This window comes from Amblyomma mixtum, chromosome 4, assembly GCF_055824585.1.
Source record: "Amblyomma mixtum isolate Tamu chromosome 4, ASM5582458v1, whole genome shotgun sequence".
Taxonomy (NCBI): Eukaryota; Metazoa; Arthropoda; class Arachnida; order Ixodida; family Ixodidae; genus Amblyomma; species Amblyomma mixtum.
The window spans coordinates 158,303,903-158,317,013 of NC_143015.1; the positions used below are offsets into that span (position 1 = coordinate 158,303,903).

Consider the following 13,111-nt stretch of genomic DNA (forward strand, 5'->3'; position numbering starts at 1 on the left):
ATGTCTATGTTTGTACAGCAAGGAAACACCAGTCAAGTCCCAGTGCAGTTAATAATGTGTGTTCTATGTAACTGTGTTAATGTAATTGAAATGACCTAAGGATGAATGCAACAGCTTCAGGGGACTTCAAACTCTGACACTGGCACAAGGATGTATGAATGAAAATGTTAGGTAGCAGGGCATTTCCTTCTAAAGCAGGCTGATCTAAAGGTACCTGAACAACGTTTTAATTGCTAAGGTCAGTACAGAATGTTTCTCAAAACATCGAATCAATGCTGCAGCCTACGTTCCCCATGATGAACTTATAGCTTGCATTGTTAGCATTGGGCGAAGACGGAGACATCTTGAAGGCCAGTACAAAACAGCCAAAGGACCAACGAAAGAGAATACGACACGGGCGCTCTTTGATTGGTCCTTTGTCTGTTTTGCGCTGGTCTTTAAGATGAACTACTTCCAACTCGCAAAATACAGCGTGCTGTTAAACTATACAGGAGACATACTTTGCTGATGCCTCAGACAAACATTCACAAAGAAAGCATAGAAAGTAGTTGTGGTTTTAAAGACTGCCCCATTGTTTTATTGCTTTAGTTCATTCGTCAACAAAGGAAAAGCCCTGAACATGAGATCCCACCTTCTGTTCTCTGTTTTAAGCTGTTCAAAAGCACGTTTCTGCATTTTCTAGTAACCTGTTTTGAAGGGGCATGCACTCGTGTTCATGTGAAAATATATAGATAATGTGATTCACTCCAACATGGGCATATACGTTCTACTTGCCATATGTGCCACTTTTCCTAGCTGTGCTACAGTGGTTACCTGAACCATGTCGGGGAAGCCAACAGTGTCCTGAACTGAGGGCAACGACCTCACCAGGCGTCACAAACCTCGACACCAATAAAGTTTTTCATCCTCATTACCTGAACTGCTTACTATCTTATCAGTACCAGCCAACTAGCCACTGTCTTCCACTACAACGGATCAACAGGACGTGAAGGGGAAGATTTAAGCAGGGCTAGGAATAGTTACACAAGTGCCTCCATCATTTTTTCAATGCCAGCCGCATCGCTCGCTTTGCAATGGAAGCCATTCGGACGCCTCAGTTCAGATGGTTGCCTCAGTGCTGTGCCAGCCAGATGGAAAGACTCTAGGATTGATTGTCTATACCTATCTCTGCAAGCTGAGATACCAAAAGCAAGCTGAACCCCTTCCTTTTCAATTAATTCCAAGAAATACGTAGTTCAAATGAGACCAACCCCCCTCAAAGACTCGCCCATAAATCTGCCCCTGAGGACAGCATAACCTTCTTACAGAAAATAAACTTTGCATGATTTTCAGCATATCCAGTCACCATAATTTATTTGGTACAAAGATGTATAAAAGCCTTCAAGTATAAAACAACAGTATTTACAACTGAAAATGTTTTCTTTACACTGCAAGATCAACAACTCAGAAAAGTAACAAGATAAGAAACACTAACTTAGCTGGAAGCTAACATAACCTCAGAGTGTACTTTCAAAAAACACTGCAATAACAGCATCATGAAAGAATATTTGTGCACAACTTTCGTTACGGATAAAAACCAGCTCCTCACCAGAAGCAACCACAAAAACTGCCTAAGAGAACACACGAATAGCACCTATTTTGAGCACCAACAAAGTGACAAATGGGATATTAAAAACATTAGCCTTTACATGTCAACCGAAAACAAGTCCCATTCATTGTGCAATACTTACACATGGGTAACTAACTCTGTGCGGGTAACTACTCTGTGCTCAAATAAACACTTTTAAGCGCATGCCTTTAAGAGACCTTGAAAAAGTGTTACTATGCAGTGTAACAAACTGGCACTGGGTCAAAAGCTAAAATTGGTAAATTGATTTTTGAGGAAAGGAAATGGCGCAGTATGTAAAAGTGGAACTAACTTGCTTACTATTTCTTTTTCCTTGGAGATCGACAAAACAAATTTTTTTTCCTTTTCAATAGATAGCCAAAGTCATTATTCGTCTTTTCATTCATGGCACTTTTTCAGGGCCTCTTCAGCCAGCAATGCGAATGCAGTTTTAGGATTTTCGCAGCTTGCGAAACCAAAGCATTATATCTAAAACACACATTTGCACATACGCTATATCACAGTCATCTGCCCTGCGGTATAGATTCAACCAAATTGCTTGAGAGGAATGCAGAACATTAACACTTCAAAGCAGACAGAATAGAATGCACTGTAAGGCTAAAAAACACTTAGGTCATTCTCCATCCATCGTCAAATCTAAGCAAAAACAGCACTTACACAACAAACGTCCGATGCCATTTCAATACACGGCGATCAACTAATCTTCATCTCAAGCTTCACTTCTTCAAAAAGCGCAAAAAATGAACATTGATTTAAAGGAAGACACCACAACCCATAGACTTCAACCAGATTACTGCAGCGTGCTAAGCCTGCATTTATACAAATCAGCATATCTTCGTATCTTCAGCGTATCTTCATTCCATCCGTGTTCATTTTTTAAGCACTGTGGTAAAGTGCGTGTGCAACCAGCTAGCCCAGCAGCTCGCCTTGAGCAAATTGAACTCTAGGCATGATGAACAAGTGCCCAGAGGCCAGTGGCCATACTGCCAGATCTCCACAAACACGCCACCTTGCGTTCATTGCTGGGAACACCAACGAGTCACACTGTGACAGGTGTCATGCCATCCTTGGACTGGCATAATACGGATTCTAAAACTGATTCCAGTCCATTTTTGTACTTCCCACCCTTTGCAACTGGTTAAAGGGATGCTGCAACGTGCATTCGCTCTCCGATGTGCTAAGTCCAGAGATCATGGTAGGCAACGCCACTTCAACCAATGAGAAAAGGTGGGAAATAGAAAAATAGAATGGAATCGGTTAAATAATTATAATATGCCAGCCCTAATTTCTAACAAGCAGCAGTGGGTAGTGACTGCACATCCCTAAAGAGCGCATTCCTCGCCACATTAACTGCAACACCATGAAAAACAAGGCAACCAAAGCTGATGCATGGTGTTCAGAATTGCACACAGAGCTTTGAGTTCGCAGAGTATACGACTGTGCGAGCTTGTGAAAGCGATAAATACGAGTACCTCCAACACCCTGGGAGATTCCAATCATATGGCGAAACGTGGTGGTATAGAACAGGCTTTGGCGCTGAGCAGATAAAATTAGCTGCTGTGCTCCGGGGAGCAAGACGAGCTCTTTTTCTGCTGTTATGCCGTGGACGAGGGTCGTTGGCGTGCCACTTCGGTAATCCTAGCCAGGAGGAACTGCTTGTCCTTGCCTTCGAGGACGAGTTTGTCCTTCAGGACCTTTTCCATGTGAGCATGTGCAGCCGCCACAGAGTAATAGTAGTATATGCTGATCCTGAAACACGAAGGAATTCACATCATGCAGTACCTATCGGCTAACTTGCAGTCTTTAATTTCTCACACATGTAAATTTCTTAAGAGTGCAAGTAAAGTTGGTGCTTGACATCTAGAAACCTTTGAGCAGCCAACAGCAACTCTGCACTCTTCTCTTCCTGTCTGACGAAGTCTGCATCAAAAGCGAAAATTTCTGGGGCTTGGATCCCATTTCTGACACCATGTTGCATGGAATGGTAGTCTCAAACCCTGCATCAACGTGCTGAAACCTGAGCTGCTTACTCGTGATGGTATTTACAGAGACACAGACAAAGTTAACAGACTTTCTCCGCAGAAGAAAAGCCCCAGTATGACTGGCAGGGGCACAGCTAGAAGCCAAAGGCATTTTACATAGAAACCATATAATTTAAGAATGTTCTTTTAACCGCTGTCACTGCCCACTGTTCAGTGTCAAGTTGAGCATTCTATGGACAGATTAAATGCATGGACTAAAAGCCAGTTATGGACTAAAAGCCAGGTATGGACTAAAAGCCAGGTATGGACTAAAAGCTAGTTATGGACTAAAAGGACTAATAGCCAGGTATGGCCTAAAAGCAAGGTATGGACTAAAAGCTAGGTATGGCCTAAAAGCTAGTTATGGACTAAAAGCCAGGTATGGCCTAAAAGCGAGGTATGGCCTAAAAGCCAGGTATGGACTAAAAGTCAGGTATGGACTAAAAGCCACGTATGGCCTAAAAGCCACGTATGGCCTAAAAGCCAGTTATGGACTAAAAGCCAGGTATGGACTAAAAGCCACGTATGGCCTAAAAGCCAGGTATGGCCTAATAGCCAGTTATGGACTAAAAGTCAGGTATGGACTAAAAGCCACGTATGGCCTAAAAGCCAGGTATGGCCTAAAAGCCAGTTATGGACTAAAAGCCAGGTATGGACTAAAAGCCAGGTAACGACTAATAGCCAGGTTTGGCCTAAAAGCCAGGTATTGACTAAAAGCCAGGTATGGACTAAACGCCTCGTCCCAGTGAAAGTTTCACCCAAGCCATTACTCACGCCAGTACGACGACGACCGGCACTCCAAAGGCAACGCTGGTGAGGAAGTCGATGGCCTTGACCACATACCATCCCCAGGGGTGGTTCCTCCACGAATGAATCAACTCAGGCACTACTTGCCAGGTGAACAAGTACTGCTGGAAGGGGCCGCATGATAGCGACGGCTGAATCCTGCAAGGGCAGAAGGGAGTGGTCCAAAGAGTGTTTTGCCACCGCATTCCGGAACTGGTAAATGTGAGGAAATGTCCATTTCTTGTAGCAACATAGCATAGTGGGCGAGTTGGTATTGCATCTTTAAGGAACGAAACAGCGCAACTAAAACGAAGGACCAAGAAAAACCTTGCTTTGTGTCTCTCTTTTTCTTGGTCCTTCGTTTTAGTTGCGCTGTTTCGTTCCTTAAAGGTCCATTTCTTAAAGGGCAACTGCACATGTTTTAGAAAGCGATGAGCTTAAAAGGGTCGAACGTGTGAAACTTCCAGGTAAAGCAGGCGAAGTCCTTTTGGGCTAGCATTTGAAATGGTGACGTAATCGCCGATCAAAATCGCGACAGCCTTCAAGCTTCTCCGCAGCGCACAGCACCAAGTAGGGGGAAGCGTGATGATGTCATCAAAGGTATCTGTACATTTCCAATGCATAAACACCTGCTTTGAAGGAAAAAAACCAACAGCACCAAAGGCAAAGCCCGCCAAACAACATTTGGCGGCATCCAACAAGGCACTGCAGCGTGTGGCTGACGGCACCATCCGTGACGGTACCTTCCGTGACATCACACTAAACTTCCCCACATTCCTCCAGTGCTTTGAAGAGAAGCGCAAAAGTCAATCGCCGATTACGTGCTTATTTTAAATGCTAGTGCAAAAAAACTTGGCATGCTTTACCTACAGCCTATATAGAATATCGCAAAATTCTCAAAAAGTGCTGCAGCTGCCCTTTAAAGGGACCATGAAATGATATTTACAGCGAGGTGGAAAAGCACACGAGTGATCTGTATTTCGTCACTTGTCACTACACTGAAAAAAGTTTTAAGGCGAAATTTCTAGCCCCATTATGAGAAAAGGCGGTGGTGTGTGTTAGTATGTTAGTGGGTACTCGCAGATGGTACAGGAAATCCCAGTGATGGCAAGAAAAATAGGGTAACAGGCAAGACCTTTACCACGGAAAAGTACCAACGGCACGATTCCCTAAGGAAGTGCCAAACGAGATATTTGACCACAGAAAAGGAGTGAAAGCAAGAACGCTTTAGGGAAGCGAAAACACAGGTCACCATGCATGCGTTCCTGCATTGGGGTAGTCTAGGTGTAGTATGGATTACACGGCTACTTTTTGACCTTTCCCAGCTTGTAAAAGCTCCACTTTCAACGAAAGTGACGTCTCTGTAGTTATTATGTCGTAACCTATCGATACAGGCCAACTTCAATTTGTCCTCAGCATCCCTCTAATTGAGAAGGGAACTTGTATTGTTACACGGTGGCAAGCCAACAGCATGTTGGAGCAACATGGTGGCCGGATGACATATGCTTTAATGGCTATTGAGTCCAGCGTGAAAGTTCAGTCCCACACCACTGGCCACTTTGTTGTCGTCTTGTTTATAGCATTACCTCTGTGCATGATGATAGCATGTGCACACATTGGTTTCTAGCAGTTATGCCCTTGCTTAGAGCATTATCTGTCATACACTCTTGTAGCTTACACACTATTGCTGCACCAACAAAATTATTGCCTCATGAACGCAGCTACAAAAACGCAACCTTTTTATGCGAAGCATATTACTAGAGGTACACTACAGCCCTTCGCCGTGGTTACACGCCGTGCACACCACGTGGTACAGTGACGTCACACCAGGTGACATACCACGTGACACATGACGTCACGACAGAGGAAGACGGGGGTCCACCTCGCGGCGTCGCTATGGTTACACGCCGTGCACACCACGTGGTACAGTGACGTCACACCACGTGACATACCACGTGACACATGACGTCACGACAGAGGAAGACGGGGGTCCACCTCGCGCCGTCACTGTGGTTGCACGCCGTGCACACCACGTGGTACAGTGACGTCACACCACGTGACACATGACGTCACGACAGAGGAAGACGGGGGTCCACCTCGCGGCGTCGCTGTGGTTACAAGCCGTGCACACCACGTGGTACAGTGACGTCACACCACGTGACATACCACGTGACACATGACGTCACGACAGAGGAAGACGGGGGTCCACCTCGCGCCGTCACTGTGGTTGCACGCCGTGCACACCACGTGGTACAGTGACGTCACACCACGTGACATACCACGTGACACATGACGTCACGACAGAGGAAGACGGGGGTCCACCTCGCGGCGTCGCTGTGGTTACACGCCGTGCACACCACGTGGTACAGTGACGTCACACCACGTGACATACCACGTGGCACATGACGTCACGACAGAGGAAGACGGGGGTCCACCTCGCGCCATCGCTGTGGTTGCACGCCGTGCACACCACGTGGTACAGTGACGTCACACCACGTGACACATGACGTCAAGACAGAGGAAGACGGGGGTCCACCTCGTGCCGTCGCTGTGGTTGCACGCCGTGCAGACCACGTGGTACAGTGACGTCACATCACGTGACATACCACGTGACACATGACGTCACGACAGATCGCCGTCACGCGCTGGAAGAGGGAGAACGATGCCATCGCAAAGACGCCGGAATGTCCTCTAGCGGCATTCCCGCGCATTTCGAACGCACATTCACACTCGGTGTAGGTGAAACGCTCGCTCCAGCGGGCAGGCGGACGCGGCTTCCGTGGCAATCCAGGCGCTCACCCAACGCGCGTCTTGGGGTTAGTCGGCGTTCCGCTGTAGCCATGCCGTTGTCTTCCCCCACGACGAAGGCTTCAAGTGGTTGTATTAAAATGACCAAGTATGCAACCAAGGAAAGCCATGTATTACCAAGCCTAGCCACCAATATGCTTCGCATCTGACTAGGCTTAACCTTAGCTAAGCCTCAGCCATTTTTTTTCATACTGAGCCACGCTACCTAGCCAGCCAACAGGTGATGTGTTTCTGACAGCTACATGTCATCCAATTCTACAGAGTATACTGAAAATATCTACGCAAACAGCAAGAAGCAGCCAGTCTTTTTAAAATACAATGTTTCATGTCAAAAGATAGTGGCTAAAGGCATGCAGACACCATTTTTGCTTGCACATTTCCTTCTTCCAAATGATGCATTAGAGATTAGCGTATGCGGATCACATTGTCGCATTTCTCTATGGCCACTTAATAATTTATAATTGAATTTCTCCTCGATGCCACTTCGGTCTCATTTCCAACAACCGAACAATGGCTGTGGCATGTAATAAGTGTTTAGGTAACTTGAGCAATAAAAAAACTGCAATATAATCGATGATATGTAGGTTTAATTAATTACAACGCTTGAGCCTGCCTGCTTCAAGATCTGGAATGACAAAAGTATCAACGGTTGTACTGCAGTTTTTTCATGCCCCATGTGACCTAAACACTCCTTACACGTCACAGTCATCTTTCAGTTGATGAAACCAGAACAGCATGAGAGAAGAAACTTTGTTACATATTGTTACGGGGATGTTACGGTATTACCGTTACGGTAAGTCTATACTGGCGGCTGCTCTGAGATGGCCAGCACTCAGCTCAGACTCCAAGGGCCCAGCTACCCACTGTCAACGTCGCGGTTGTGGGTGGGTACTTAGCAGTCATGGGTGAATACCATGTGGTGATCCATGTATTCTAATGTCTTAGGCCTCATAACAAAGAAGAAAACAAGCAACTAAAATTAGATGTCTGCAGTCCTTTAACAATGCTAACAAGCGACAGCGAAAGATGCATGCACAAAAGTTGACACTGTTTCTAAATCACATGAAGCTATGAAATGTAAACAAAGTACTACTCACTCCACCAGAGCATAGGCGAATGGAATCACAGCAAGGAACAGAGCCAAGAGCAGGACGATCACGAAGAAGGTGTTCGATCGAGATGCACGATACGGTGTCTGAGACGGGGCACTGTTGTTCATCAACGTAAACTGCAACCAAGAAAACCCAATTCAGCTCACACGACTGCAGGTTTTTTTTTTCAACCATCATCATCATCATCAGCCTGACTATGCCCATTGCAGGGCAAAGGCCTCTCCAATTTCTCTCCGATTAACCCTGCCCTTCACCAGTTGCGGCCACCAAATTCCCCCAAATTTCTTAATCTCATCCGCCCACCTAACTTTCGCTGCCCCCTGCTACGCTTCCCCTCTCTTGGAATCCACTCCTTAAGGAGCATCGGTTATCTCGCCTTCGCATTACATGCCCTGCCCAAGCAATATTTCTTCCTCTTGATTTTGACTAGGATGTCATTGACCCGCGTTTGTTAGCCCAAAGCACAACCATGCATTCTACTTTCGCTGATAGTACAGTAATACTTCCAATTGTCATTACAAAGTGCCCAGCTTCAAGTTCCAGCGACATGGCCATTACCCACAACCTCAGAATTTTTAACTGTCAACATGCACGCCACCTATCTGAACCTGTGGCCACCAGAAAGCTATTGTTCTCCCCCAGCTTTACAGTAGCTGACCAACTTTTCAGACTCCATTAATACGGACTTAAGCGGCACTTGGGACATTACTGACGAACCGCCATGCACCTCACAGAAACAAGCTGAGGTATACCCACAAAAGTTTTCGGAGCATCGAAACTACAAGAGAGCTGAATTCCCTCACCGTTTTTACGCATGACACAGCATTAAAAGGCTCTGAAAGGGGCTCTGAATAGTAATTAAGGTCTCACAGCTGATGCCGTAGATTCCACGGCAGGATGCAAGGCTCTATGGCTAAACCAAAGCTATAACAGCTTATGCTGTAAAATATCCCATGCAAGACTCTAAAAATGCATCATATCTGTAAATTACATATACAAGGATTATGAAGTTGCTACACACCTTCTGCACATAAAAGATGATGAAGTACTTGATCATGGTGACAGCAGGTAAGAGGGGGCAGTAGAAGGTCCCGAGCCTGAGCATGAAAACCAGCATTACAATGTTCAGTTTGGCAATTGACAAGGTAACACTGAAGAATTAAAAGACGGCACAAAGTGAGAACTGCATTAAATAGTAATACAGTCAAGTCCACTTATAACAATACTGGTTATAACAATATATCGGATATAACAATGGTCGGTCATGGCACCATCAGCTTTGCCATGTGTTCTATGGTAAAATAAACTGCTTATAGCAATGCTGTCAAGGCACATTATTGGTTATAACAATTAAATCTGGTAATTGAGTGTCAACCATTACAGAAAAAAAGAAGGGAATGCTACAACCACACCAGCAAAACCATGCTCACAACACAAAAGCGTGCACGTGTGGGGCCGACCAATGGACTAAGCTGGCGCAGCAACGCCACGAAAGCAAAAGAGGCAGGCGTCATCGCGTCAGGAGAGCTGCTGCATTGCTGCATTGGCTACGCACGCCGTGCGTACCCCTAATCAGTCAGTGCAGCGCGCATGCATGCAGCCAGCACGGTTTTTCTCTTGTCAGCTGTCACCGCACCCTTGGTTCTGCATGCTTCTTGAATTTCCCATAAGAATAGCTTCCAAAAAGCCGGCTTGATTCCTGTGACGTGGAGGTGCACGAAGCTCCCGCAAGTGCAGTAATGGCTGTGCTTTGGTCATCAGTGAACGGTGAACATTGTTCCGGTTCCCTGAAGTTCGATTTAACGAGCTTTTACAGGCATTAGAACAATCAACCCCCTCTGGGTATTTACTGTCAATAAATGTTCTGAAGTTTGTCATCCTTTCTATTTTTTCGGCACAACCCTGTTATAACAATTATTAGTTATAACAATGGTATTTCCATGGCACTTGAATATTGTTATAAGTGGGCTGGACTGTAGTCTCGGGGAAGTCGTGCTTACCAGCAAAGCGTCTGTGAGTAAACGAGATCGAGGACTCGGTTTGGAATGTTGAACTCCTGCTGGCCAATGACCTTGGCGAGTTTGCACTGGCAGCGAGTGACTATGAGCCTGCCACAGAGAGGAACAAAATGCTATGGCATCACTAAACGAACATAATACAAGCATAAATGACAGTAATTGAAACATTTAGTACTGGTAACAACTGCTAGTACAGTGGTGAGCAGCCTTGTCTAGAGCGCTTGAGCAGTGCGCACTTGGTAACAAAAACCGAAATTAGAAAGCAGCCCCTCATTACAGGGCAAAGTTATCGTGCCTGCTTTGTTTACGAGGCTATCTGGCGCTACTTCCGTGCAAGCGTTGCAGCTGGACCCTAGAGGCTGCCACAAAATCTGGATTTGTTTGCAAGGAAGTGCACCGCCCGAGCGCTCTAGACAAGGCTGCTCACCACTGTACATACCCAAATGCATCACGCCAAAAAACAGGTTATATATTTACCATGGGATAAAATCTACCATGAAACACGAAAAAGAGTTAAAACTAACAAAGGCACATCTCTGTTGAAAAATAAGTAGTAGTATCTTCCATATCCAAGAACTGTGACATCAAAGACAATAGCCTAAGTGTCTGAGAGAAAAGGCACTGACTATCAAGCTTTGTACGATAAGCTCTAGGAAAAGATAAGCTTCACTTTCTTTCTTGCTCAAGTACAGAACAAGCAAGGTTCGCATAATGTCAATGTCAAATGAAATGCAAACAAGACAACTGAACACTAGCACATTTGGTATTCACTTCCATGGAGTATAAGACCATTTCCTAGAAACGATGATAGACTTTCGCATTTTATTAGATGCGGACAGTACACATTAAGAAATATAATGCACAAAGAGCAAACGAGTACCACCAAATCACGCACTGTACTAATGTACAATACAACACACACCTAAAGGCCAGTCCATGCTCTAAACCTGACGTACACATGCCTAACCTAAAAATAAAATGTCATTCTCCACTCTTCCAGTCCAATGTTAGTCTCCCCGCGCAGCAGATACATCTGAGCCAATTGGTACAAACACATGTCTAAGTGCGTCAGATAACTCACTTTCGTGGGCACTCCACAACGAAGACTAGGGTCACTCCGACGATGAAGTCCAATATTGTGAGCTTGTAGATCTGCTGACCAACTGCTGTTTCCCAGCACTGAAAAGGGAAATATTGCACAATATATAACCTAATTTTCCCAAGCTCTTCACAGTATAAACAGAAAGAACAAAGTTCTGCTTCTGTGTCATGAGTAGAGCCCGGAAATTTAGGCACTAAAGATCCCCGAAATAGACAGGCATCTAGGCTCTAAAAAATATTGAAATAGGCGCTATAAAGCAAGAATAGGCGCTTTGAATAATGCTTTCCATTTATTAGTACAAGATTTGTCAGTCAAGCACGGAGCGTACGCTGTCCTCATTTGAATCACACCACAATAAAGCACATTCTCAGATTTTCGACTTGAAGCTCCTTCGGTTTTCGCTAAGCATGGCTTCGTACTTTGAGAAACTTCTTTTGACGTCACATGAAGTTAGTGGTGCAAACCTAAAACATAAGAGTTCACAGGGGCCCAGGGCTTCAGGTGATGTGGCCGTATCGTCTCCGCCTAGAAGGTCTCTGATTTGCGAAATTGTTTCTAGGTCTCTATTCGTAGAAGCAGTAGCGCCCTTTCCTTCCAGTCTCTGAAGTGCTGCTTGTACTTCTTTGACTGCCTTAATGTTTCATCTGCTGAGAGTTGTGGGGTTAAATTGGGGGGATAAACACGTTCTCCCCGTTTAAGCGCGGCTGACACAGTTCAAAACCGCGCTGACCCCACCCCGTGGTCGCGTACGCTACTGAGCGCACGCCGACCACGGCGGGCCGTGCTCTACGGGAACAAAGGAACGACACACTGGCTGACACAAACAAGGCATTTATTGCTATAGCAACAATAACGCCAGCTAGCAACAAAATACACTGAGGAATCTAGGATGTCCGACTCACCAGCACGGCTACGAGCGAACGTCCGCCCACGGTAGGGCAAAGGGATAAACTTCGAGGTCGAGCGGGACGGGCTTGGCGGGAGTAAGTTCCGGCCAAGAGGCGCCCGTCGACGAAGAGCGAAGCCGCGAGCGAAACGTCCGCTTGCTTCCCGGTGCCGAGGGAGAAGAGGCCCCGTCGCTCCCCGCGAGCGCGCAGCAAAACGCCATCCGTGGCGCTGGTGTCGCTGCGACGCGAGCGCCCTCCCTTGTTAGTTACAGTAACCGAACCGAGAGGAGTGCTTTTCGGGGGGGCAGCTAACAACAGTGGGGTGCGTTGAGGGAAAGCGAACGCAGGGGACGAAGGCGTCCCCACATCCCCCCAACCTTAAATAGACCCACGCGCCTGCAAGTTACATGCTATGGAGGAGTCTCCTGGTCTTCATGCACTTGAGGCAGGTCGTGCAGCGGAGGTCACGCCGACAGAGTGCACGCAGTCTTCCGCGGTATTCCGAAGGCGGCGTGAAGGTCTCCGCTGGGACGACTCGCATGGCCCGCGGACTAAGTGCCCGCAGGCCCGCGAAGAGGAGGGCCGGTTGACCACTGCAGGCCAAGATTCCGCAGTAGTCGCCAGGACAACAGCAGCCTGAGGTGGCTGCTGTCTGGTCTCGGCACGGCTGCCCCGGATGGATGCGGCGAACAGGATACAGGCCGCTCCGTCGCAGCAGGCGGCAGCGAGACGATGTGCACAGGACAGCAA

At 46.5% G+C, this 13,111-nt stretch overlaps 1 protein-coding gene across 2 annotated transcripts in view; it reads right to left on the bottom strand.

Moving 5' to 3' along the window:
• Nucleotides 1-1,336: 1,336 nt before the first annotated feature.
• LOC149348971 (transmembrane channel-like protein 7) overlaps nt 1,337-13,111 on the bottom strand; it is a 56,617-nt gene continuing 44,842 nt past the window's right edge. For both annotated transcript variants that reach the window (XM_089541058.1, XM_089541057.1), the window contains 6 exons: nt 11,454-11,551; nt 10,355-10,462; nt 9,376-9,451; nt 8,340-8,470; nt 4,423-4,593; nt 1,337-3,376 (listed from right to left, as the gene is read on the bottom strand). In XM_089541058.1, the coding sequence (XP_089397184.1) occupies nt 3,223-3,376; nt 4,423-4,593; nt 8,340-8,470; nt 9,376-9,451; nt 10,355-10,462; nt 11,454-11,551 (738 nt within the window). In that variant the 3' untranslated portion in view covers nt 1,337-3,222. The remainder of the gene's footprint in view (nt 3,377-4,422; nt 4,594-8,339; nt 8,471-9,375; nt 9,452-10,354; nt 10,463-11,453; nt 11,552-13,111) is intronic.